The following is a 27,718-nucleotide window of genomic DNA, read 5'->3' as shown; positions in this document are numbered from 1 at the left end:
AAGCACTTGAGTTGACCTATGGCAGAGGTGTTGGTTACGCAAGAAATGCTTGCGGTACCCATGTCCACCACCCGAATTGAAAAAAATAATTACAAATAGAAAAAAAAATTACAATGAACAGTAATATTAATAATCAACTTAAACTACAAAATTGTTTAAACGGAATGAACTTTAAATTTAAATTAATGTTTTTTATGTTTTGAAGAAGAAATTTGTCACCAGATGTCGACAACACTGTAATTTTTGAGAACCAGTGGATGTGAGAAAAATTAATGACTGGCGTGAAAAATATCATGAAAAGCTATTAATGGCCGATGGAGTGGGTGAAGTCAATATTTTTGTAACATTTCACATAAGGAGCTGTTCGTGGAAGTAGGGCAACTACAGAACTAATAAGCTGAATTCGAAAGAGGAAAGAATTCAATAAATGGAATCAATGTGTAGGAAAGGAGTGCATATGACGAAGATGAGTAAAATAGATTTCATAATGAATAATTATTTTATTATTAATTTGGTAGGCGGGAATGGGTACCGCCGCCCTGGGAACCATTTATTGGATGACCAACGCCTCTGCCACAGGTCACCCCAAGTGGTTCGCTACGTTTGGTGACTTAGCAGGGGTGCCCGGGTTCATGGGTTAAGGTTTGCCCGGGTCTTGGTGGCGGGTGCGTCGGCCCACCTTCTGCGTGGCGGGCCGGTTGGGAGATGTTGGTTGAGGGAGACCCTTTACAACCGGTTACCGCTGTCCGGGCCGCTCAATAGTACAGGGGCCCGACCCTCAGGCTCACGACTAAGGGTGGGCTGCCCCATCAGCGAGTGAAAAAACCCCGCCACTGCTGTTGTGCCGGCTCGTGACCGGAGGGGACCCAGCAGCAGCGTTTGGGGCGCATTGGATGCCCTCTCCAGCCGGACTCTCCCAGCCTATCGCCTAGCACCGCAGTGGGTGGGCTGGAACCAAACGCTCATCACTCCTGGACAGCCTGAACCCCAGATTCCTACCCACCCCTCATACTTTTCCTTTCCAGACCTTTCCTTTCACCTCCTACCCTTACAAAAAAAAAAAAAAACTTAAAATTCATGAACATACAACACAACAATTTTAACATCGTTACAGCGGCGAGTAGCAGGCGTCCCCGGTGCGGGCCAAAACTGTTGGTAAATTTTGCCAACATTCGCGGCCTGCACACAAATTTAAATTCCGTCCTTCACCATCTTTTGTCCCAACGTCCCAACCTTCTTTTCCTATCCGAAACTCAGATAACCGAGCTGCCAGACTCCTCCTATCTGGACTGCCCGGGCTTTACCCTTGCAAGCAAGTTCCGACTCAAAGGAGGAGTCTGCCTCTATAGTCGAGCTGACGTCAACTGTGTACGACTATTGAGTCTGGAAAACTCCAGATTCGACGAAATGTGGATGCGCGTCAATCTTGCCAGTACGGCAAGATTCTACGCATGTCTATACCGCTCACCGAACCATAGCAAATCAGACACTTCCGAACTCTTCAAACATTTGAGCGATACTATTGATGATCTCTTGCCCCGCTACCCTTCGGCCGAGTTTGTTGTTTTGGGGGACTTCAATGTTCATAACAAACCATGGTTGAACTTCTCAAGCCCAACGGACTCGGCTGGCCGACAGGCGGAATCCTTTGCCATTTGCTACGGATTAGAGCAATTGGTTCAGGAGCCTACAAGGGTTCCTGATGTCCAGACTCACCGCTCCAATCTGTTAGACCTATTCTTAACTACTGTGCCACACGGTTGTAAGATTGACGTCACAGCGCCTCTGAGATCATCTGACCACTGCCTAGTGACGGCATCAATCCCCGTTAGCCTCAGACCAACCAATGAGAGGCTGAGGAGAAAAGTATAGGTCACTATAGGTCAGCAGATTGGTTCGGTATGCGGGCCCATTTCAACGCTTTTCCATGGTCAGCTGTTTGTTTTTGGACTTCGGACCCTTCAAGATGTGCCCAGGAGATTGGTGAAGTCATCAAATCGGCGATGGATGGCTTCATACAATCGACTACTAAAGAAACTGGTGTGGGCTCAAAGCCGTGGTTCAGTCGACAATGCTCCGAAGCAGGTCGACGAAAAAACGCGGCTTACCGAGCCTACAAGACATATCGAACGCCCAAAAGCAGATCAGCATACAACAAATCGGCAAAGGAATGCAAGAGAATCATTAATAGGTAAAAATTCGAACACGACCTGCAGATCAGCAAAAAGCTGGCTGCCTGCCCGCATGGCAGGAGAGCATTCTGGTCGCTTGCGGGCTCAATAGGTCAAAATTTTTGCAAACCCAGTTTGCCACCTCTTACCAGACCTGACGGCTCACTAGCAAACACCGCCACCGAAAAGGCTAACCTATTAGGTAAAATGTTTGCGGAAAACTCGACCCTCGACGACGGAAAGCTCTTCAAAATGTCCCTGAAGTGTGGCACTGTGCCCTCTGGTTGGAAAAAAGCGGTCATTCACCCTATTCCCAAGAAAGCTGACCGCTCCAACCCGGCCACCTACCGCCCCATAGCGATCACATCAGTTCTGTCCAAAGTGATGGAACGTGTGATCAACGACAAACTGCTCACATACCTCGAGAAGAACAAAATTATCAACGACCGTCAATACGGATTCCGGCGGAACCGCTCGTGCGGTGATCTTCTCGCGTATGTGACGCATGTTTGGGGGCGGTGCCTGGAACGTCACGGTGAGACCCAAACGGTCGCACTAGACATATCCAAGGCCTTTGACCGGGTCTGGCACCGAGGACTTGTCAACAAATTGCATTCTTACGGACTTCCCGCATCCCTGTGTACGTGGATTGCTGACTTTTTAAGGGATAGGTCGATTCAGGCAGTTGCTGACGGTTTCACCTCTTCCTCACACTCCATAAATGCTGGCGTCCCACAGGGATCGGTTCTGTCACCGACTTTGTTTTTGTTGCACATCAATGACCTTTTGACATGTGCACCGATTCATTGCTACGCGGATGACAGTACAGTTCATGATAGCTTTTTGTTTGACAAGCCCCCAAAGGGCACACAAACTCCAACGGCTCGGAGGGCTTTGAAGCAGAGAATGGACGGTTATCTCGAGAGTATTTCCTCCTGGGGTAAAAATAATGTCGTCGAATTTAATGTTTCAAAGACCCAATCCTGTCTGATTACGTCTAAAAGGGATCCAAATGATAATCTAGTCTCCTTCAACGGAAGCAATCTTCCGAACAGGCCTTTCATTGATATTCTTGGTATAACTATAAGTGACCAGCTCAGGTACGGGGTCCATCGAAGCCAGAGTAAAGTTGGCCTCTCAGAAGCTGGGCGTACTGTACAGGGCCCGCAGATACTTTAATAATACACATCTGCTGACCCTGTACAAATCGCAAGTGCGCCCTACTGTCGAATTTTGCAGCCATCTCTGGTCCGGAGCCCCTAAATACCTGAAAAAAACCCTTGACTCTGTGCAAAAACGGGCGGTCCGTTTGATAGATTCCCCAATCTTAACAAACGGACTGCAATCTTTAGAGCACAGGCGTCAGGTAGTTATGCTGTCCTTGTTTTATCGGTATTACAATGGAAGATGCTCTGTGGAACTAGCGTCATTGATCCCTTCGGCACCGGTGCGTACTCGGGATACACGCCAAACGCGCGCCCAACATTTGTACACAGTTGACACTTGTCACATGAGAACGGGTCGCTTCTACGATTCGTTCATAAGTTCAACAGCTCGGCTGTGGAATGAACTGCGGGCCTCTGTGTTTCCTCCCTCCTACAACATGGGACTCTTCAAGACCCATGTTCACTCCTTCCTATCCACAAAAAGACCCTCCACACAGCATCCCCAAAGATGACATAGGCCCTGAGGGAAATTTTTTTCTTCAGGGCCTCCTGTGTGGAGTTCATATAAAAAAAATAAAAAAAATTGAATTTAATTTAATTAATAAATAGGTCCCGATGGTCGAGTGGTTTAAGACGCCTGTCCCGGTCAGACAAGATATCGTGGATTCTATTCCTGGTTGTAACCGTTACCATTTTAATTTTTCTGTGTCTTGTTCTGTTTCATGTTTCGTTTAGATTTATTAATATTATCTTCAAAATTAGTTTAAAAAAAAGTTCTTATTAATTAAAGCTTTTTAAAGTCAAGGCATCCCATTTAAATTAATATTGGATACGTTTATCCGAGACACTATCTAGGCTGCAAACCAATCATTTTTATAATTATTTCCATTTAAAAAGGTAGATGCAATTTATGTTGGAAAAATTAATTGCAAGATGATTTTGTAAATTCTGAATTAGAAAAATGAGATCGACGAATATGACACTTAATAAAAAGGTCTTAAGTTTAAGACTCCTGGTCCTGGGTTCGATTCATAGCTATGATTGTTATCTTGTTTTGTTTTGTTTCATGTTTCGTTTAGATGTATTTCTATTATTTTTCCCACCTACTAGTGAGTAAGATATTACTTGAATATTTTTGTAGCGCCATTTTTGTGGTACCTCAAGGGCACTTAAGATAGTGTGACAATGTTGAAACATTGGTGATCCTCAATATAATATTACGTATTGTGAGTACACGATGCCAAAAATTACACGCAAAATAAAAGAGCGTTTTTTCAACTAAATTAAAAAGTTACTAAAAATCCAGTAACGTGATGACAGAGATTTAATTGCAGCGTCATAAAATATAGAAAATTGTTGAAAAAAATTTAGGTCAAGAAGTCGAAATGAATAAGATCCAGCCGATGATCGTTGACAGCTCCAAACAAATCTATCCGACACAAATATAAATCGCTGAAGATTTCACATTACCGCGTTTGACAGTTTCTCCCGTGAACATCTGAGAAAAGGAGGTGACCTTGTAAAAAGAGATGTCGATAAATGATGTGACCAGTTAACAGTACCAATTTCATTCTGAAATTTCATAGTATCTACTATAAGGATCTGGAGGAGATAGATGCAAGTTTTTGAAATCTTTTACACCGTAGTACGTGGTTGGACTCCCCATGATTTTCTGGACGATCCAGAGGGAGTGGTAGGATTGATGTAATTGAGATGGGGTGTTGATGAAAATGCCGTATATTCTCAGAACACCACGTAGGACAAACATACTTATCCTACAAGAGCTAAAGACAACAACAAACACCTGTCCTTTAATCGTTATGACTAGGAAGAAACAAGAGGGTTGAAAAACTCAATCACAAATCTAAATTTTGACGGATAATTATTTGGACATCTTTAAAATATTTATGTAAAAATTAATTATTTATTCAAATCGTTACAAATTGCCTACAGTATCAACAGTAGCTATGGTTCCTCATTTTATTATTTTTTACAAATTTTGAATATAAGTAACCTTACTGGGATATAATCATCACAAACTACTCGTTGTGAATTAGAACAACGTTCTTAAAAAAATAGACCCGTAAAAGTTTTTTCTACTACAATACATCTATTTTTTTAATATGACTAGTATAATTAAGACTGAGGATAGAACCTTCCTCCCCAGAAACTTGATCTAAATTGTTATGAACTTAAAAAATATATTTTAAAACTTAAAGAATCCATGTATATATTTTTTTTCCTTTATTTTGACTGAACTTTCCACCTATAGACTGGAGTCAACCGCACTATCACTTTTGGATTTATTTCGTATATTAATTGCTGCAAACTTTTATAATGTCATCCAATTTCGTACAGATGCGTGTGTATACGCGTATGTGTGCGTGAGTGCCACCAAAACTTGATATGAATAGTTGGTAGAATTCATTGTCATCGACAACTAGTCTATCGGCCGATTTCAGCCCGATCGAATGTTGGAAAGTTGGTTAATTTCCACTTCGAAGGTTCCACTTCCATTCATTCGTGAATTTATTCAATAATTCATTCATTCATTTTTCATTCATTCATTTTTCATTCATTCATTCATTTTCATTCATTCAATAATTCATTCATTCATTTTTCATTCATTAATTCATTTTCATTCATTCATTGATGCATTAAATCATTCATTTATTAATTCTTTCATTCGTACATTTATTCAAACAGCTTTATGTTTGATCAACGTCATATTTAAAATATTCAAGTTCAGCCGTAGAAGAGTAGATCTAGATTTGTAAAATCGCACGTCTTTGGGCTTTGAGAGGTTACGAAATAGACAAACATGGATCTAGAGCAGCCAAAAAAGATTTCTCCATTTAAATATTGTATACGTTATTTCCTCGACACATCCAACACTTTCGGCAGTCATTGGACGTTCTGTAAACTAATCTCCATTGTTTCACAATGAGCCCACACACCAGACTATTCCTGGAATCGAATCAAAGTTTACAAAATCAGATATTGAAAAAGAATTAAAACCATTTGCTCTTTCGCAAAACTATTCCAGTATTTAACTTGCCGACAAATATTGGTTAAAACTTGTTGGAAAAACAAGTTTATTTAAATTCATTTTGATAGACTTCTTATGGGTACTTCAAGAATTATTTATATTATTAGTTTTGTGTAATAATATAAAATAATACATTTTAACGAGCTTCTTCATGTGGGTGTGTGAATTCCCACCCAATAATCCCACATTCCATACACAATTGTCAAAGAGCGTAGTATACTTTATACTCATATATATATGAGTGAATGAAGGATAACATAATACAAGATCTTATTGAATAAATGATGATATCAAGGATGTGATGGTGGGAAAGCCCAAAACTGAGATTAAATTCAAAAAGTAATTAAGAATAAATATAATAACACATCTAATTAAGTGGTAAAAGTCGATTGTGATATCAGAAAAAAAAACCTAATTTATACGGGAAAAATCTATGTGGGAGACCAAAGGATCCAGATGGAAGATGCTCATCCTCTAGTGCAATGCTAGCACCGCTTGGGCTTTGGAAATACTTATGTTAGATGTCTTCATAAAGAAAGGGAGAAACCATTGTGTATGCACTGTGCTGGTGAACATTTTTCAGATGAATTATTATTGACTGTAATAATTAAGTGTAAAAACTGAGATAACAAAAACAAAAAAAAATGAAGTGGAATATAGATACCAGTCATACGAACGACAACATTTAATGCAATTTGTAAATAAAAAATTATTTTAATAAAACTATTTCTGCAGAAGTACAAGACCTTTTACAACTTATTTTTATCTATTCAATCACTTTCATTAAATAATATGGAAGTTTCGTCGGCAATACTTATTATTTTTCATTTGGTGTGTAAGTATACGTGTAATTTGAAGAAGCTTGTGATAAGCGAAACCCGGTTGGCTGTCATTTTTAATTCAAATAAAAAGTGATGTATTAAAAAGTGTGTGTTTACATTTAATAGAAAAAATCCTCTCTATCCCCCCCTTATGGTCGGAAATGTTAATGTGACAATAATTTTATTAATTTATTTTTCCACCTCGTGGAAATTACTAAATTACTTCGAAACGCGCCATTCAAGAATTCAATTTCCTTATATCGGATGGGCATTATTTGTAGACTGTCACTTTGCTGAATCTAACCTCGATCAAAATTCGATACAAAAAATAAATGTCGGGAAATATCAGAATACTCAAAATATAACAAAAAAAATGGTCCGAGGTAATGTTGAGAAAAAATAGAATGAGAGAGCGAAGGTTAAAATATATATTTAATGGGTTGATATTGAATGATGAAATTCAATTAGTCTTTTCAATTTTTATTCATCACTTGACATCAAGAAATCATCAAATTATATAAAATAATAACATTAACACATTTTAAATCTACAAAGTATATGATTGTTAAAAGAATAAGATAGAAAAGCGCAAGTGAAGTGAAATAACATAAAACTGCGCTCTACAAGAATTATACTCATCGAAACCGTCAGTGACAAGATTTTCAAACCATTTTTATCTCATGTCACGGACAGAAAACACCGACAGCGAAACAAACTGTGATTAATGATCATAAACATATTAACTACATTTGTAAGTAAAACAGGTGTTGTAAAGTATTGGAAGCGTTTCTAAGCGGCCAGTTTTTTCCTGAAAGAGAAAGGTACTTCATGCGAGTTTTAAAATGTAAGCAACCAACGTCTTCCTAATGTAGCTTTGTTTTAAACTTTTGAAACCCTTGATACAATTACTTTCCTAAAATTGCGCCATGAAAAACATGTAAATTGATCGCAATTGAATAAACACGAAATTATCTCTTACAGCGAACGAAGATCGTCAAATCAATAAGCATATTTGAATTAATTTTCTCAGAGACGCGATCAATTTGCGCCCATTGTTAGGTATTAAATTTTGACGCCTGGAAAAAAGAAAAAGGTATTTTGTTTATTTAAAAGGTTTTATTATGAAGAGTTCATTTTACATAATATATGGGCTACGAAAACTTTTTAGTTTAAATACATATTTTTTATTGAAGTATAAGTTGAAAATTTTGAACTTAATTATGTTTAAATTTTATGATACATTTTTCAGTTGACCAATAAGAGAGTCATCAAAAATTTACATTTCGAATGAACGAATTTTAGCAAGAAAAAAACATGTTTTAAACTACAGAATTACTAATTAATTAAATGATTTTGGTAACTAATTTTCCTATTATATATTAATATCTAGGAATAAATCATATCACATTAAATGTCCATCGCGATTTTTCACGTGTAAATTTTTACTTCTTGAAAGATTTTTTAAAATGCGAAACCTCATAAAAGTCCCAATTGTTCCTAACCGTCTGCAGCTAGTGAGACTACGCCACACCCAATAGGGGTATTTCATGAGGCTGGAGGTAGAGGGGATGGGAAAGAGATGGGAGAGAGGAAGGTGGGGAAGTACCCGGACTATTCAGGTTTATAAGTTTTCTAATAAATCTACTACAATTTCTTTCCTTCCAAAATAATTTGTAAAAATTTTGAATTTGAAAGCTGAAGCAAAAATATTGTAGTTTTTAGATTTTGTTCCGAATGTCTGCGAAAAAAGAAAACTTTATTGCGATACAAAAAAGTTATTCTTTTAGAAATGTGGTTTTAATCTTACTTTAAAAAACAGATCCAAACTATAATCTAGTCTATTTCTGAAAAAGCAATCTTCCCGAATAGAGAAACTCTCAGGAACCATGAAGAGTCCGCATGTGCTATAATACCTACTGCAAAATTGCTGACATATTACAAATCGCCAGCGCGTTTTATAGATTTTTGAGCCACATTTGGTTTTTACTGCTACTAGATACACGTGACTTTAAGTAACATCGGAAATTGGACTGTCCAATTTCCTTATTTTAACAAACATAATTACAAAATGTTGTGTTTTTTCTACCGCTTGCATCGGACCAACTATCGTAAATGAATATATTTAGAAGTTGTAAAGTATTATAGTTATGCAGATATTATAAACGTGGGCCCACTGTTTCTATATATTATATTTGTTGTCGCCCTCGTACAAATTTATTTTTTCAAGACCGACTTTCTCTCCTTCCGCTCCTTTGAGAAGAACCTTCACCCTTCACACAGAATGTCGTACTAAAATCTAGAATAATTTAACTATTAAGTAGAGAAATTTAATCTCCAGAATTATAACATTTCAACTTGCTAGTTAACTTGGTCACGAGCGTTGCAAAATAGAGATTTATCTTCAGAAAACAAAAAAAACCAAGATAATTTTTTTCCATGTATTTCCATATGTATGCTCGATAAGAAAAAATCTTAGAAGAACTATTTAAACTCGGGCAAAGTAAGTAGTGACACCCATTCATAGTTTTAATTTTTAAGAAATGTAGCATTAATTATTGAAAAAATAGCTTATATAGCCGTTTATAGCTAAATAGGATAACGTTAAGAAATGGGAGTCGGCAAGAGGGGAAAAACAAAAAAAATTATCAAAATCACTTGAAACGTGTTTATTGTATTATTGATTGAAACTCACCATGGCACATGTTTCTACAGTAGAGTGTGTCATGTTCGTTCTACGATCTGTCCATACAAGATTATAGCGACTAAAAAATCTTTTTTACTATCACTAAAAACACAATTTATCGCTTTAATTCGCGAAAATATCGTTAATGCTATGAATGGGTATCTCTACCTATAAGTAACTGTTATTATTATTTATTCCTACAGTAATCATTTTTAGGACCATTTAAAAAGGGACAAAAATATCTCCATCTTTTCATTATATGTAGCAATAATTGTATGGTCAGCACTGCGGAGTGAATCTGCATAGGTCGAGCAAAGAACTAACACCACAAAGGAGGCCCTGAGGAAAATAATTTACCTCAGAGCCTATGTCATCTTTAGGAATGCCGTGTGAAGGGTCTTTTCAAGGAGAAAAAGGAAAAGAAGTTCTGGGAAGGAAATAGGTGTAAGGGGCGAGTAGGAATCTAGGAATCAGTGTGTCCAAGAGTGACGTATAGATATACCCCTTTGCGGCGCAAGCGATGGGTCTAGAGTCCACTAGGTTAGGTCAAAGGGTCTCCACAAACAAGCCTCTCCCTATCTTGCACGCCACGCAGCTTGTGGCACATTTTTAACACGCCTCTCCCTATGAACCTGAGCACCACTGCTAAATCACCAAATGTACCGAAATCACTTTGGGTGACCTGTGGCGTATTGGTTTTCCAAAAATGGTCCCCGGGGCAGCGATACCCAAACCCGCCTTCCAAGTATTAATATAATGTTTAGAAAGCCTTATCAACATCCGACAGAACAGCTAATGATCAACAATAACCTATTAGACATAAATAAACTATTCATAAAGAAGATCATCTACAAAAACTGCATAAAAATATCACCACACTTCATAACTCACTCGCAAAACACAAGAGCAAACACACAAAATCAATTACAAGTACCATATATCAAATCAAATTTTGCAAAAAAACATGAATCCTACTTGGCACCACATATATTCAATAAGTTTGTAGCCCAAACAAAGACCTACGTCGCATCTAATAATTTGAATTGGGTATTCAAAAGATTTTTAAACTGGTTGAATGTCAAAGAAAGAAGAGAGATAAGTAATATTCTTAATATCTAAAATTATATATTTTCTTTTTTCTACTCTGTTTTTAATTTCTGATTCTCCTCTTATTTTATTATTATTATTTTTACTATAATATATGTATTTCTTTTTTTTTTCTTTTTTTACCACTTATTTGTTTTTATGTAATTAGAAATTGTTAGTTACCAGCCTCAGAACAGACTTTGTCTAGTGAGGAGGGTAAGGAGAAAAATCATGTATGTACTTAAATAATAATAAATAAACGCCCGGGTTGCCGGCACTGAAATTAAAAAAAAAAAAAAATTAAATGATGTAGAAATGTTGTAAAGTTATTTACGGATAACAATTTATATTCTAAATAAACACACCAATTGCCGGCAATAAAATAAATAACCCGGCCTAGCCCGATTTTTGACTAATTTTTAAATTCATCTAATTATTTTATCTTAGGACAGGTTGTCGGAGAATTTGAAGAATTCATTAAATTTCAACGTTCATTTTCGGATTCTGTGAAAGTCCTATTCAAGTTTTGTTATTGTATCATTGTAGGCTAGTTGCATGAGCAAACTGAAATAAAAACAGAACTTGAAAAATCTTTGAAATAACTTGAGAAATAACTTTTAAATTTAAAGAAATGTTCAAATTCTCCCATATAACCCTTCCTAAGTAATATGAACTCAATGGCTTTGCGTGGTCCAAAATTATGCTTCAAAAACTTCAAAACCAACGTTGCATTAACATAGCATGACAGCGCCGATTATATAAATCTATGCGCATTTTGCACATTTGAGTTGCACGAAAGTCAAAGTTCGGCTTTCAGAATATAGACGCTATAGCTAGATAAGGGAGCCAACCAGAAAAGTCATAAATTTGAGAAAACGGCTCACAAAGATTTTTTTTTCATAAAAGTAACACTACAAAAAGAACAACGGTGAAACTTTGTGATGTTATAGAAGTTGTGTGTCTTATATCTCCAGACCACTGAATATTGTATTTTAGAAGTTATGTGTCTTTTATCTCTTGACCACTGAATATTGTATTTTAGAAGTTATGTGTATTATATCTGTTGACTACTGAATATTGTATTCTAGAAGTTATGTGTCTTATATCTAATATTGGAAGAATCCACTGAATATTGAATGGAACTATTGGCAAGAATGGCACACTTTGTGCGGTAGTCAAAAGGTTAGGTCAAAAGTTGCAGTTAGGCCTCTTATTCCTGTTGACCACTGAGAGTTTGTAAACAAAACACTAAAATTTAGTGGAGATTTGCTGAAGGAAAATCTATTAACCCACTATATTACCACCACACCGTTACCCCGAAGTAGTAACCAAAGAGGATTAACCGCCGAAATACCCGGTCTTGTCACACTCACTGATGGCTTTCTGCACATTCATCCATAACCCTCCTGTTATTCTGACTCTTGACAAAGCCCGATACCAGTACATGGTTAATTTAATCGTGCAGTCAAGTCTTTCTCAAGCATCTTTGACTTTCTTACCATTTTCATTATCTTCATATAATATTCTTTTTACAATAAACTTAGATATCTATATTACACACCTTTCTTCATTTATTCGCACTATATTCCCAAATCATTAACATTTCCTTTTTTAATCTTGCTCATAAGTGAGTTAGAGAAAGGCAACACATCGTCGAATGTGAACGTAGAATCAATGTCGAAAGGGGCGCGCGTGCCCGACCACAAATTTTGCGAGAAGTTTGGGTTGTCAATAGCGTTAAGTCACACGTTATATTAAATTATTCGGAAGCCAAAAGACTTAAGAGGAAGCTACAAGCCAAAAATGTGTATATTCTTGGTAAACCTAATATTGTAGGTAATAGGCATTAAAATCGCTTGACAAATGGAGTCTAGAAACGTTCGAATCCAAGCCCAAAACTGATTTTTATTTATTTTGTAAATAATTTTATAAGAAAGAAAAAAGTTGAAACTGTTACAGATAATATAAGCTATAATAATGTATTTTTTAAAGTGGTTTCCTTTACGCGTTCATACATTTTTACTGAAAAAATACTTTTGCTAGTAGTTTTCATTTATATTTTTTACTGAGTAATTTTTTATTTATTTGTATTCTACTCAAGCGAAACGATGGGAAAACCTTAAATTTATCTAAATTATATTTTTTCATATTCATAATGTACACCAATTCATTATAAAGATTAATCAAAATAGTGATTTGGCATTAAGCTTCGCCTTAAGCGGCTTGTCGTCATAGACTTATTTAATCTATATATTTTAGATCTGTTGGTATCTTAAAAAATGGTATTTTGTTACTCAAATGCATTGACTCAAATTATTATCCTCAGGGCCTCCCGTGTATATACTGTAAAAAAAATCTTTGGTGGTTTTAAAATGCTTTTGTGTACTTAAGTCACTTTCGCCAAATTTGTGGCTTGGCTCCTTTGATATCTACGGCGACGACATTGCTATCGTAAGTCCACACCACTGTACGTTTCGTATTCGTTTCAGTGGTGTCGACTGATTGAAATGTAAGAAAATTGTACGGCTGGTCGACTTTAAAGTTTTCGGACAGGTCATTTATAAATGAAGAAAACTAAAGCAGTGCTGCTAACTTTGGTAATGGGCGCTCAACGGTCTTAATGAATAGACTGAATACCTCTTGAGAGGGAACAGTCGAAACGGTAATACTTTCCTAAACAACTTCGAGTGCGCTTTCCAAAAACCACCTTTTATTTATATCCTACCGGCTGCGCCAAATGTGATGTATGGAGTATGTATGTATGTGATGTATGTAGCGGGCGAAGGTCGTACACAATAATGATACTCTTAGGTGATACTGGTATTTATTGGGGAGCTGCTTGTAACAAAAGAGGGACAATCTTAGTATGCATCGCCTTTTATAGAATTTCGCAAGCTTGCTATTTCGCTTGCACTTACACACATTCAAACAGACATCAGAGTTAGCTTCTTGCTTTCGTGGTAAGGGTAGATACTTTTGTGAAAGGGCACTACTTAGAATCGAAATGTTGTTTGAAATAACTTTAGCCGTGTTTGGTGATTAGATCTGAATAATTAGATTCTTCCCCATTCTTCCTCATCTCCCCCCGAAAAGAAATCCCACGTACAAACGTTTGTAATTCAAAAGGTAAACAATTGTAAAATTCAATAGATTTTTTTTTATTTTAAATTTAACTCTTCAAAAATAACGAAAGTAGCCAACATAGCGAGTAACCAACAATGCACTTCCAGGAGTGGCATTTTGAAAATACCCTGTGTCATGGTGTAGATACTTTTAATTTCATTTTAAAAACTTGAGGTTTTTAAAAAACATATATACAATTTTATCTCAACGTGGAACTTTTTTAAATGCGTATTTATATTATGAACCCAGGAAAACCGGATCTGTGTAAAATTGAAATAATTGTCAATAAATTACACATGATTTTTATAATGTAACGTTTTTCTGTTAATAATACTAATAATAATAATAAAGTGCGACCCGAAGAAGGAAAAATTAAGCTTACTTTGGGCACGACGACTCCCCTACAACACACTTATATTGGTTTATCTCCTCAGTGTTTAGTCCTATTAAACTAATTGGCGACTGTGACTGAAATATATATACGAATAACATATAATTTGTTGGGACATTACTCCGTTGCCATGGCAAGAGTAAAGGGCTCGACGGGATTGAAAACATCTCATAATTATTTGAAAACTGATACTGCGAGCGTTACGATGTTCGTCTCGGAAATGCGGACCGAAATGAAGCTTCCAACACAGATTTACAAACAACGTATTTTAAAACCATGCCCTTTGTTTAGTATGTGTCTTATAAGAGACTCAATAGCCTTACATGTTAGAATATTAAAAAATATTAAAATAAGTTACTTTTATTACTACTGACTATTATTTTTTTGGAATAAACGTCAAGTAATTAGTATATTTTTAAGTTTTCGAAAGTGCACAGTGTATAAAAATGTAGTCAAATTACTCAGTTAAAGTTCCTAAGCTGAAAGGACGTGAGAAATTTGACGATTGGATTTTACTGTGGAAATTTTCCTTATCCTGGAAGGTGTCGAACAGAACAACGGAAAAGCAAGAGCAAAGTTATAATGACCATTGGCCAACTCTTCATGTCCATATTAAAGGTAAAAATACAGAATAAAGTGCATAGAAGAAATTGAAATCTTTGTTTGACAACTCCAGTTTTACACGACTTTAAAGATAAATCGGAAGGTATATTCATCACTATTACATAAATTTATATTTTATTTAGAATAATCACTAGTGGTATTCCGCTACCTACCACTTCTGTTAGACTTCTTTCCCAGACTACTCTCAGATCCTGATTCTCACACACTCACTCTCCGAGATCGACCGTCGATACTCGGGGTATCTGCTCTTTTAAATTAACAATACAAAGAAACACATTAAAAAGGTGACCTTACTAAGACTATTTTGTTCCACGTCTTGGTTGGTGTGTGATATATATTTTTTAAACTAACAATAATTCATTTAATTGAATTTATTTACAGTATCCTAGGAATGCAATTTTTATTTAATTAGTGTTGTTGATATTGGCGTTGCCTTGGTAAAAGGCATCCTTTAAATTATTACACCTTGTGGGCCATAAAGCCGGCCATTTTTTTGGAGATGAGTCCAATACAATTCGGGAAATCTCAATCTAAATAAACATTATTCAAGGGCTACATAAAGTAGGTAGGTACTTAAGAATATTGGTCAATGCGCACGAACCGACACTTAATCATACATTTCACAATGAGAAAAAAATTTTAACTCTAGAATTCGTGAGATCCTTGAAAAACGTTGTGATTATAAAATACCAGACTGTTAGGTGATAAATTATTTAATTTAGGATTTTATTTGTTTGCTTGTTGTGAGGAAACAAAATAATGTTTTGCTAATGTTAAAAATGGTGAGAAAATTAATCTCATATCCAAATTATTTGCAATGGATATTGTCGCATTCATTCTAGAACGAAAACATATTAAAATAAAAATTTAGTAGATATGTGTCAAATGTATTATAAAATAAAGCTGAAAAAACCAACGGTGTTTATTAAAATATTCCTCAGAAGAAGTTTGAGTTTTCTATCATTATTTTCATAATAAATCTGAAGTCTTGATGTAAGAACGGAGAAACTTAATGTGAAATTACTATGTTTAATTCATCTTCTGTAATCAAAGCAAACTGCAAGCATAACAACATTACAATTGTTCTTTTCTGATGACCACAATTTATTCAAAACCCGAAATGGATCTAGAAATGACCTTCCAATTCCAAATGTCAAGAAATTCGAAATAGAGTTGATCGGCCATTTGATAAAAATGTTACATTTTAATTTCTGTGGGACATCCAAACTTAAGTCGAGAAAGACAAGCTTTACAATAATATCTTCCTATTGTGGGCACTGAGCTAAGGCCGTTTTATACAGGATATTACCGCAAATTCCTTCGGGCTTATGACGTGGGTATATCTAATATCCAGGATAAGCTGTATTAGGGATTGCCTTAAATACTCACCCAAAAAATTATGACGAAAACAAATCCTACTGCTGGTCAACCACCAAAATATTAAATGAGACAAATAGCATTAAATCTTTATTTCATCATATGAGTGACTTAATTATTATATGTATTTATATATTTATAAGTACGTATTCATATATGTATATGTATATTCTATGGTTGACAGTTATTCATCCGTTGTATTCTGGGAAGTTTTACTACTAATTAACCTGCATGGAATAATAGATTCATACACACTTTTCTATTAATCCCATTGCTAACATGACCCGACTCACAAATATTTTATTCATTTGATCCTGCTATGTCTTCCTAGAACGTCCCCGACTTTACATGTTATCCACTTTAATATTCTCCTGAGAGTCCTTGCAAGGTGTATCCACTCTCCTTGTCCGTACCAGCTAAGCTTAGTTACTTAACTTAGTTATGCGGTCGGTGGAAGACATAAAGTATATAGTGTATTATACATGGAAATATAATATCTGTTACGAAATAAACATAAATATATACATGCCAGGGATGGTCCAGATGGTTGGTTTATGTAAGCATTGAAAGCACTTCTTACCCACCTCAAGTGAAATAACTGTAGAGCCAGTTAAACGGAGTTATTTTCATTAAAATGTAATATAAACACGGTTGTTAAAATATTAAATATATTTTTGGGAGCAAAGTATCTGCGAGTTAAGTGAGTGGATGTTTGTCATTTAACAGTTTGAGAATAAAAATAAAGAGTAAAAATTGGATATCACTCTGAAAATAACAATAAATTGATGTTCATAATTAAAAGCGTAATGAATTTTGATGTTCTCTTTCAATGTTTTTTATGTAGAATATATTTAAAATACATGTAGAATATACGTAGAATATATTTAAAATACATATAGAATATACGTGGAATAACTAACTAACTAACTAACTAACCATCACGCCGTTTCCCCGCAGGGGTAGGCAGAGAGGATGGACCGCCAAACAACTCTGTCTTGGCACACACTCCTTGCCTCATTCACATTCATACATCGTCTCATACATACTCTTCTATTGTTCTGACTCTTGACATGGCCCGACTCAAGTATCTGATTCACTTGGTCGTGCCATGTCTTCCTCGGGCGCCCCCGACTTCTGCTACCATTCACATTTGCATCGTATATTCTCCTTACACTCCTTTCTTCGCTCATTCGCTCTACATGCCCAAACCATCTAAGCGTCCCTTTCTTGATCTTACTCATTACGCTTACATCAGCCTTGCACTCTTTGCGGATATCCACATTCCTCACACGATCATACATGGTTTTACCACACATACGCCTCAGGGATCTCATTTCAACAGCATTCAATCTACTTTCATCCTTTCTTTGCCAGTTCCATGCCTCACTTCCATACATCAGGGTAGGTACCAGCACTCTATTGTGGACTGCTAACTTCGCTTCTTTGGACAATTTTTTGTTAGCGCCAACTGCGTTCAGTCCTCCATTAATGGAGTTACCTGCATTTACTCTTCTTTCAATATCTCTGTCAGCCTTCCCATCACTCGTAAACATGCTTCCTAAATACACAAATTCATCCACCTGCTCCAAGTATTCCTCATTCACAGCTATATTACACACTGTTTTCGTACTTTCTCTTTCAAACACCATTACTTTAGACTTACTTACATTCATCATTAACTCATTCTTCACGCATACTTCGTTCATCCTAGACACGAGAGACTGCAGATCATCCATACTATTAGCAATCAGCACCGCATCATCAGCATACAACAGGCAACATACTTTCAGATTACTCAAATTCGCTCCCAATCCCACATCTTTCAATTCTTGCATACAATTATCCATGTATAGATTGAATAACCACGGTGACATTACGCAGCCTTGTTTAACACCTTTTGTGATATCAAACCACTCCGTAAAACCACCGTTCACCCTAACACATGCAACGCTTCCCTCATATAGAGACGCAATTGCCTGAGTCAGATTCGCATTCACTCCATACTTGGACAACACCTTCCATAGCTTTTTCCTGTCGACTCGGTCGTATGCTTTTTGTAGATCTACAAAGGCACAGAAAAGTTTCTGGTTTTTTGCCAGAAACTTCTCGGTGAGCATACGCAATGAGAAGATCTGGTCCATGCACCCCCTTCCACTCATAAAAGCACCTTGCACATCCCATATTTTATCCTTTGTTTCCTTTCTTACCCTTTCAATCAAAATTCTACCATACAGCTTGCCAACTGAACTTAGCAGGCTAATAGCCCTATGATTCCCACATTCCATACGTGACCCTTTACCTTTGTATAATGGCATGATCACTGCTCTTCTCCAATCTAAAGGCGTGTAACCTTCCTTTAAACATTGGTTAAAAAGATTGCACAACCATGTGAGAATTATACGGCTACCTCCTTTAAAATATTCAGCAGCAATATTGTCGAAACCGACAGCTTTACCATTCTTCATATACTTAATTGATCTTTCTATCTCATCCATGCTAATTTCGGTAACATTCAGTCCATCATCGTTCATATCTGATTCGCCGCTAGAATCACTGTCACTCACTTCGCTTTCAAAGACTTCCTCGAAATACTTCATCCATCTCTCTTTTATTTTTTCCTCATTCGTCAACATTTTTCCATCTTTCCATTTTATTACTTTCATGCTTCCGGTTTCAGGGCCACACCGGGACCTTTTGACTTCCTTCCAAAACAACTTAATGTTTTCTTGGAAATGGTTTGTCATTTTCATTCCTTCTTCCTCTTCCAGGCGTTTCTTTCGTTCTTTCACTCCAACTCTTACTTTTTTCTTACATTCCTTATATACTTCTTTCGCTCGATCCTTCTCTTCGCTGGAAGCACTGCCAGCCGCAATCAGACATAACCATGCTTTCTTCTTCTCTGAGACCAGTGCTTTAATATCATCATCCCACCATGCATCACCTTTCTTTCTACCTTGCGTACTTATTCCACACACCTCTCTAGCAGATTCACAAAGACTCACTTTTATGTGGTTCCATGTTTCGTCTATGCTTAGACCATCCATTTTTTTCTCATTCAATCTCATCTCTGCACAATTCACATACTTACTCCTCTCATTATCGTTTTGTAGTTTTTCTATTTTGATTCTTGTTGGAGTTAGTACCGTTTTCACTTTAGAGCGCCAACCGCGAAAGAGGTTTACTCTCGACACCACCAGAAAGTGGTCAGTTTCAACCTCTGCCCCTCTGAAAACTCTCGTGTCCTCGGTAACGGCTCTCAACCTAGAGTCAATTACTACAAAATCGATAATTGACCTCTCATTTCCTCTTTCCCACGTATATTGGTGGATACCTTTATGATCGAAAAAAGTATTGGACACAAAAAGGTTCCACTCTAAACATACTTCAAGTATTCTGTTCCCGTTGTCATTCGTTCTTTTATCCCCAAACATACCTAAGGCCGATTCAAATCCGTCACGTCTAATTCCTACCCACCCATTCAAATCGCCTGCCATTATAATCCTTTCATTAATATTTTTCAGTCTCATCACATCATTCACACCAGTCCAAAAATCATCTTTCTCTTCGTCACTCTCAGAATTGACAGGGGCATAACAAACAACAAGAAACACCCTTGTCAAACCGATTTTGAACCTAATCCACATTATTCTCGGACTTACACATTCATACTGCAACATACATTCAATCATTCTGGGAGACAGTAGTGCTGCAACACCCTGACACGCCCTCTCTGTATCTGGTCTCCCAGACCAAATGACGAGCCTATCGTTATGCTGCATTGTACCGCTCCCTTTTTTCATACTCTCTGTTACACAAAGTATGTCCAAACATTTGCTAACCATCGTGTCACACAATTCATTCATCTTTCTTTCCATACCTCCTCTAATATTCCACGTACCAATTCGACATTGTTCGAGTTCCTTCCTCCTCTTTGCGCCACCGAAGGGTTGGCGATGTGATGGATAGCGAGCCTCATCGACACCTGTGTCGGCCATTCCCTTCTACAAACTGCTTATCTAGTCTAACATAATGATACTTAGGTATAAATCACTAACATACAAATTAGTATAATATTTAACTTAATCCTAACGCCATCAAAACTATTCCAGATGTCCAAATGAAAAAAACTTAATTCTAAAACAAAAAGTATTATAATCACTATAACAATACACTAATCACTGCATAATTGTTTGTACTAGTTCATATTGGCAGAAGACAAAAGACGCGGCTTCATTTCGAGCGGAATATATGTAGAATAAATGTCGAATATATGTAGAATAAATGTAAAATATATGTAGAATATATGTACAGTGTACGTACAGTATATATAAAACATATATAGAATATATGTAGAAATATGTATAATATGTATATGTAGAATAACAGCTGTAGAATATATTTTGAATATACGTAGAATATATAGAATATATGTAGAATATGTGTAGTATAAATATAGAATATATAGCAATAGTTATTTTTAAAGTAGTATCACTATTAGTAAATTTTGAGATGAACGAGAATTGCGAATGAAGAAACCCAGCAGTTTATTTGCTCTACTGCACAAGTCATTTTCATTCCTGTGAATTGTTAAGTAAATCTATATGAATTTGCAGGGGGATGCAGCCGATAAGTTTACTGATCATAAGGTATAATTTTAAACAAGTGATGACAAAACCTATATCGCTAATGAAAAGCAGAAATAGAAGAGGTTTTAGAGGAGAACCTTGAGGGACTCTAGATAAAGCCGAGAATACTACTTCCATCTTCAGAGCGGGGACATGGATACTGTAGGTAGCTAATAAAATAAAATACTTAGATTATACTTTATATTCCTGCTGTCGTTAAAGATAAAGTGAGCAAACACTCACTCAAATATTACTGACACGCTCTTTCCTTTTACTGCCTTAAGTTAAAAACACGTCTTCAGAGTGATAAAATACACGTCGGTGCGGATTAAAAATATACGGTAAACATATTTGCCTAACTTTTCAGTTCGGCAACTTTGCCATAAGCTAGGCCGAATAGCTCATACAACAGCGATATTGGTAAAGTTTTTAAATACGGCGCAACATAATCTCATAAACAAAAATATAAAGAACGTTTATTCTGCGACAAGATTTTTTCGCTCAGAGTCAGCGGGCCTTCCCGTGAAAAATACATTATTCTTAAGAAATAATTTGGGCAATAAACGTACAGCAAATATTATTATTTGTACTTATACCACGGCATTTGATAAAAAAAACTGACTGCGCTGTTGTTATTTATCTTTGATATTGTTAGTCATCTAAAATTTACGATTTTATTACGGTCTATACAAAATGAATCAATTACATACATTTTTTTTTCATATTTAAGAAAGAATCTTACTTGTAAGTTTTTGAAACGGTTCACCGTGCAGAATCGCCTCATGATGTCAAACACCCAATTTTTCTTCTTGCGCTTTTTGCGCCGCTTGTCCGAGAGCAAGTTCATCGTCTCACCAGATCCACCTAGAATAAAATCTCCCATAAGCATAATAATAAAATTTATCCCCGTACTTTGGGAACCGAGGATTCATTGTTTTGGAAAAACATATCTAGGTGTCTGTTGTATTACTGGCAAGTCTTCCATTGCACTGCTATTGTACACATTTTAAAATGCAATGCTGTTTGAAAACGAATTGACTCTTTTACCCACCAATGCCGGTATCATTCAATAAATGAAAAAATCTTCTGACATCTTGAGCACAGGCTCGAAATTTCGTAAGCAAAATAGTTACCGTAAGCAAAAAACTTTTTTTGTCGTTATTAAATAGCTAAATTACAATGATAATAGAACTGAAGAGCGTTTTTATAAAGAATTACCAACATTTAATTGTTGTAATTCCATTTCTCCTTCCACCTTTACAAACGAATAAGATGTTGTGAAAATTGGCAATCTTACCAGTTCCATTCTCGATGGTGTTCCTGCGACCGCCTGGGCACAGGGGCAGCTGGATGCCTGATGGACCGGCCTCGGCGTCAATGTCAGTCTGTAACAAAACAAAGCAACTCATTAATTTTAATGATTTTTATTGACGTTTCTATTTCATGTGGGTGATTGCGATGACATCTTAAATCAGAAATGGATGAATTAAAAAAATAACAATATTCAAATATATGTCAATCTTCAACTTGTATAAAACTTTAACCGTAAAATTAGATTTCGGAATCGAATTTTTAAAATATATACACACATATTACGTTATTAGTTTTTGACACAAACATCTGGTGCGAAGTGCTTGACGGGTAGGCAATTTTCAGTACATAATATAGCTCTTAAGTCATAATCATATATAACTACCAGCAGCTTATAGCCCGCTGCGCACTAAAACGGTAAGGAGGCTATTTGTAAAAAAAAATTCATTACATACTCATTTTTTATGTGGTTGTAAGAATTTATGACTCATGAGATTTCATTTATTAGGATGCGGGCGTTTTAATATGAAAAGGGATACAATATTTTCTGAAATCCTAAATCAAACATAATAAGCAACTTTTTAGGTGGTTTTTTACCCGACGACCATGCAACAAAATGGCATGATAAAATAAATAATCTTTATTTCTTTCTCATAAGATATGATTCATACGTTTATTTTTTCGCACCATGAAGGTTTTTACATTTATGTATGCATTACACGTATTAAATGTAAACTGATCAAGAATACAATAATGAGTGTATATAACATAGAATAATAGGCCGAGTACAGACAATATAAGCAGGTATAATTCTATTTGTTTTTGAGAGTTTTTGTACATTCAAGTAATAGTTGTTCAATAAATAATAATGAGTACAAGATAGGTACTATGAAAGTAGTAGTGGAACAATATTTAATAACAATTTTGATGTTAGTAAAATAAATATGAAATGTTTGACAGATTGGGTATTATACAGAAAATAGCTTAACATTAGTATAGGAATATACAAAACGGTTGTAAAGCAAACATGTTATCAAAAAAAAATTTATGTTATGCGGATTAGATTTTTTTGTGTGAGATATTATGTTACCGTTGATTAAATTCTGGAAAGTGATTGGCTTTTTTGCTCTTGCATACAAGGTGACATTAAATTTGGTATATAAAACTTTGTGATGTTAATTTGTGATGCAATTTATAACAATTTGCAGGAGGACGCAGTCGAAAAGTTTTTTGCTCTTGCATACAAGGTGACATTAAATTTGGTACCTATATAAAACTTTGTGATTTCATTTTTTGATGAAATTTATATCAATTTGCAGGAGGACGCAGACGATAAGTTTTTTGCTCTTGCATACAAGGTGACATTAAATTTGGTATATAAAACTTTGTGATGTCAATTTGTGATGGAATTTATAACAATTTGCAGGAGGACGCAGTCGATAAGTTTTTTGCTCTTGCACACAAGGTGACATTAAATTTGGTATAAAAAACTTTGTGATGAAATTTAAATCAATTTGCAGGAGGACGCAGTCGATAAGTTTTTTTGTTTATAAGGGATAGTTTTAAGTCATTTGTAAACATAAAATATTGCAAATGAGTGATGACAATACCTGCATCGTTAGTGAAAAGCAGGAACAGAAGCGGTTCTAGGATAGACCCTTGAGGGTCTCCAATGAAAATCAAAAGTACTAGCTACTTGAATCTCCAAATCTTGGATACTGTACTGTAGGTAGCTATTAAAATTTATCTATATTGTAGGATGTTTTAATATCTAATTCTTTGGTAATTTATTATAAAATTTCGTTCCCAGTTAACTATATGAGTTTTGATACTCTGCCGTTTTGCAACTCATGGGATCCTTTCTGACCTGCTTCTTGTAATATATTTATGGTAAATTTTATTTAACAGTTTCTAGGATTTGGTACACGTGAATATATATAAATAATATCTGACACAAAAAATCTTATATCGCATAACTGATATGCATATATTTTTTTTTTCTAAATACTTTTCTTTCTCTGGCTCAGATCGGGCCAGCGATATGGTTAAGGGTGATTTTGATGTGCCTACTACTCTGGAATGTACCTCGAACATATTATTTACCTACCGTTAAATTATTCACTAAAATATTGTTTCAAACGCATGATGTCTGAATCTGTAGTAAAGTAGCTTAACTGAAGATCACCGAGGCGGATTCGTATTAAAACGTTTTTTCCAGCTGAAAAATATCCTTATCACGTCGATTGGTCACTCTTTTGTGACGCGAGTGAAAGATAAACAAACAGACACATTTTTGCATTTAATTAGGATTCGTAATATTAGTGCGTTTTTCGTTCATCACTATCGGGATAATCAACAAATCTGACTACTGTAGCTTACTTGAGGTTTGCCCTTAATTATTAATCACACCTCTTCTGCAAGAACGTTATTCGATACCTTAACGTGATATTCTCGGTAAGCAAATTAATTACAACCAAACAATGATAAATATTTCACTAGATAGTCATTCCGTTTCAAATTAGTAAATTGTAAATTAGTTATGGAGAGATTAAATGATTTAATTAGTCACTTCATTATAAGATAAAAACAATCTTAATGAGTCCAGTCGCTATTGTAATGTAGTCACTTTAAAGTGTGAATGCCCTTTTATAATGTGCAAAAGCAAGGTTGGCAGACCTGCTAAGGTGGAAGCGGGACAGGAAGTTAAGATGGCGTGGGATGAAGATTTGATGGTCCGGCAGTTGGAAGAGTTTGGGTTTTGATTTTTTCCATCTAGGGGGAGATAGAAGTGTTATAGTGATGTTATAAGATCGTTAAGTGGTCCCACTAGAAAAGTTTTTGCTTTTTAGGCCTGTGACGTCATATTGTGTATCGCAAGGTGTGTCTTAATTTTTTTCTGGTTCCCTATCGTGACAGTTTGTGGGCCGAGAGACTAAATAACTCCAAACGATTGGCGCGATGACAGTGATTTTGGAGGTGTTTCGCTGGGGCCACTTCGATTAATGAACTTTGTTCTTGCGCCAGCACAGGGCTAAAGTTTGTCTCACGTGCGCAACATTTTGAGAGCACCCAACTACCTACCTACACCCGAATTTTTTGAGGGAAGATCGTTGGAATCGTTGGGGGGGAATATCATTAGAGATTGTCAACTGATCAACTGATTTGATTGTCACCTTGCTGGATGGACGCAGAAAAGGAGCCTAAAAGTCGAGGACAGAACCTCAAAACTCACTGCAGTGTTGAACAAGATGTTGAGGAGGCTCTTTTGTCGGGGTTCCAGATGGAAGTCATCGCTACCGACTGAGCTGGAAAATAACCATAACACTATTTTGACAACCTTACCAACTTACTCAGTGTAATCAGATAAAATAGAAGACAGACTAATCAGCAAATCTTTAAACCAAATATTTGGCTAAGTTTCTTGTAAGTTCTGATTTTGAAGAAATTATAATTAATTAAATAATTATCTTACTCAGATGGCGTACAAATGAATGAAAGACTCCTCTCTACCCAAGCCAATCAAACACTTAGTTACTATTGCACCGATGAATGATATTTAGCTAGTTTTAATATCTAATCCTTTAGAAGTTTATATCATTTCGGTCCCAGTTATGTATACGCTCCTTTTGCTTCTCATCGGATCCTTTCTTGCGCGTCTTTTTGACATGTATTTAAGGTCAATTTCATTTTACAGTTTCTAGCATTTTGTGTATGTGGATAATAATATTTTTCATATAGTTTTGACGAATACAATATAATCATAAGAAATGAAGTTTTTAGATTCTCATCGAATACAACCGTACGCTAACAGGGAGTTGCATAGTTCTAAATATGTTTTTCTTCGATATTGTTGTCTAATTATGTTTCGTAAAGCAAAGAATATGTGAATAATTTTCTTACCCTTATTGAACGGGTGTCGATGTGATAATTGTACATATCTATATTAAAATAATGATTGATTATATTCACATATATTGGATATTGTTCACACATTTCAAAGTCCCATATATTCAATGATTTCCGTAGCCAGAACATCTGTCGGACCTTCAGAGTACGAACTCGCCCGGTATTTGATATAACTTAAGACTGAGAGATATATTATTAAACTTACAAACCACTGAAAAAAGAGGAAGAAGGCAACATTTAATTTTAATTACAAAAGCTTAAAGTCAGTGTTACGACGTTAACCTGCCCGTTAATTAGCGTATGAAAAATAAACTGAACCGCTAAAATTAAGTCATTTCCCAAGAAAAGAGGCCAATCTTAAGTTTTCTATACCGATGTTTACATGCACGTTAAATCCTTTGCTTTAGCTCTTCTTACACGAAAATAAACGTTCGTCTGTAAGTTACCTTAGCTGTAACTAAGCCACTGCGATAAAATATATTTGTAATATATCAGATCACTTTATTAAACTAAAACCGTCCACACATTTCACTAAAAAAAATGTGTTTTTCAGAAATATTTCCCTAAATTAGTGAACACAAAATTTACACGCTGTTTTTTTTCCGTGATATTGCTTCCGGGTGTATTTTCATTTTTGGGAGTAAATTTATAACACGCATGAGTAGTACTCTCGGCTAATGGACCATGAAACTTTGTTGTTTTTGGTGGACCAACAAACACAGTGCAATTTTGCGAGTCAAAACCAATTAATTTATTTATTCATTTGAAATGGAAACAAAACAAATAGAGCCGAAAGCGAAAGCATTAAACTGTTAAAATGAAAACAATTCTTAAATCTAATTCCCACGCATTTTCATTAAAAGCCAATTCAGTAGGTTGCGTTTTAATGTTTACATTAATGTTAAAAACATCATTATGGAGAATAAAACAAAATGGTTGTTTAAAGAACTGTTTGCTGTCTTTTTTGTAATACTGGTAAATGTACTATTTAAGTATTTTAGTAAAACAAATACTTTTCCATGGTTACTTTCTCCTATGCCGAAATAGTTTTGAAATTTGTGAAAAATTACAAAATTTAAATTTAAAAATAATTCTTAATTACATTTTTTTTTCTTAAAAAAAATATCACATACCATAATCGAACCGGGATCAACTGCTTGGAAGGCAACTATGCTGATCATTACACCACCAACTTTTGTAAGAACGCTGGGAAAAATACTTTAGAATATATACTGAAAATATAAGAATGACGTAATAAATCCTTCACAGTACTACGACACTTATCAGCGAAAAGTCTAATCTAGTCTAGGAATCTAAGAAAGACCAGCTGGAGAGGTCAAATGGTCTCCCCAAACCAGCCTCACCTGACCTGGCACCAAACGTAG

At 35.7% G+C, this 27,718-nt stretch overlaps 1 protein-coding gene across 1 annotated transcript in view; it reads right to left on the bottom strand.

The window, feature by feature from the left end:
* Positions 1 to 27,718, bottom strand: part of LOC149412269 (adenylate cyclase type 6) — a 563,657-nt gene that overhangs the window by 309,324 nt on the left and 226,615 nt on the right. The window contains exons 4-5 of the mRNA XM_089646087.1: positions 22,414 to 22,501; positions 21,859 to 21,980 (exon numbers count right to left, since the gene is read on the bottom strand). Coding sequence (XP_089502213.1) covers positions 21,859 to 21,980; positions 22,414 to 22,501 — 210 coding nt within the window. The remainder of the gene's footprint in view (positions 1 to 21,858; positions 21,981 to 22,413; positions 22,502 to 27,718) is intronic.

The sequence above is a fragment of the Hesperophylax consimilis genome, chromosome 23 (assembly GCF_061612785.1).
Source record: "Hesperophylax consimilis isolate HC1 chromosome 23, BYU_Hcon_1.0, whole genome shotgun sequence".
In the NCBI taxonomy this organism is placed as follows: Eukaryota; Metazoa; Arthropoda; class Insecta; order Trichoptera; family Limnephilidae; genus Hesperophylax; species Hesperophylax consimilis.
Note: the sequence above shows the minus strand (reverse complement) of the source record. Positions and strands in the feature narration are given on the sequence as shown.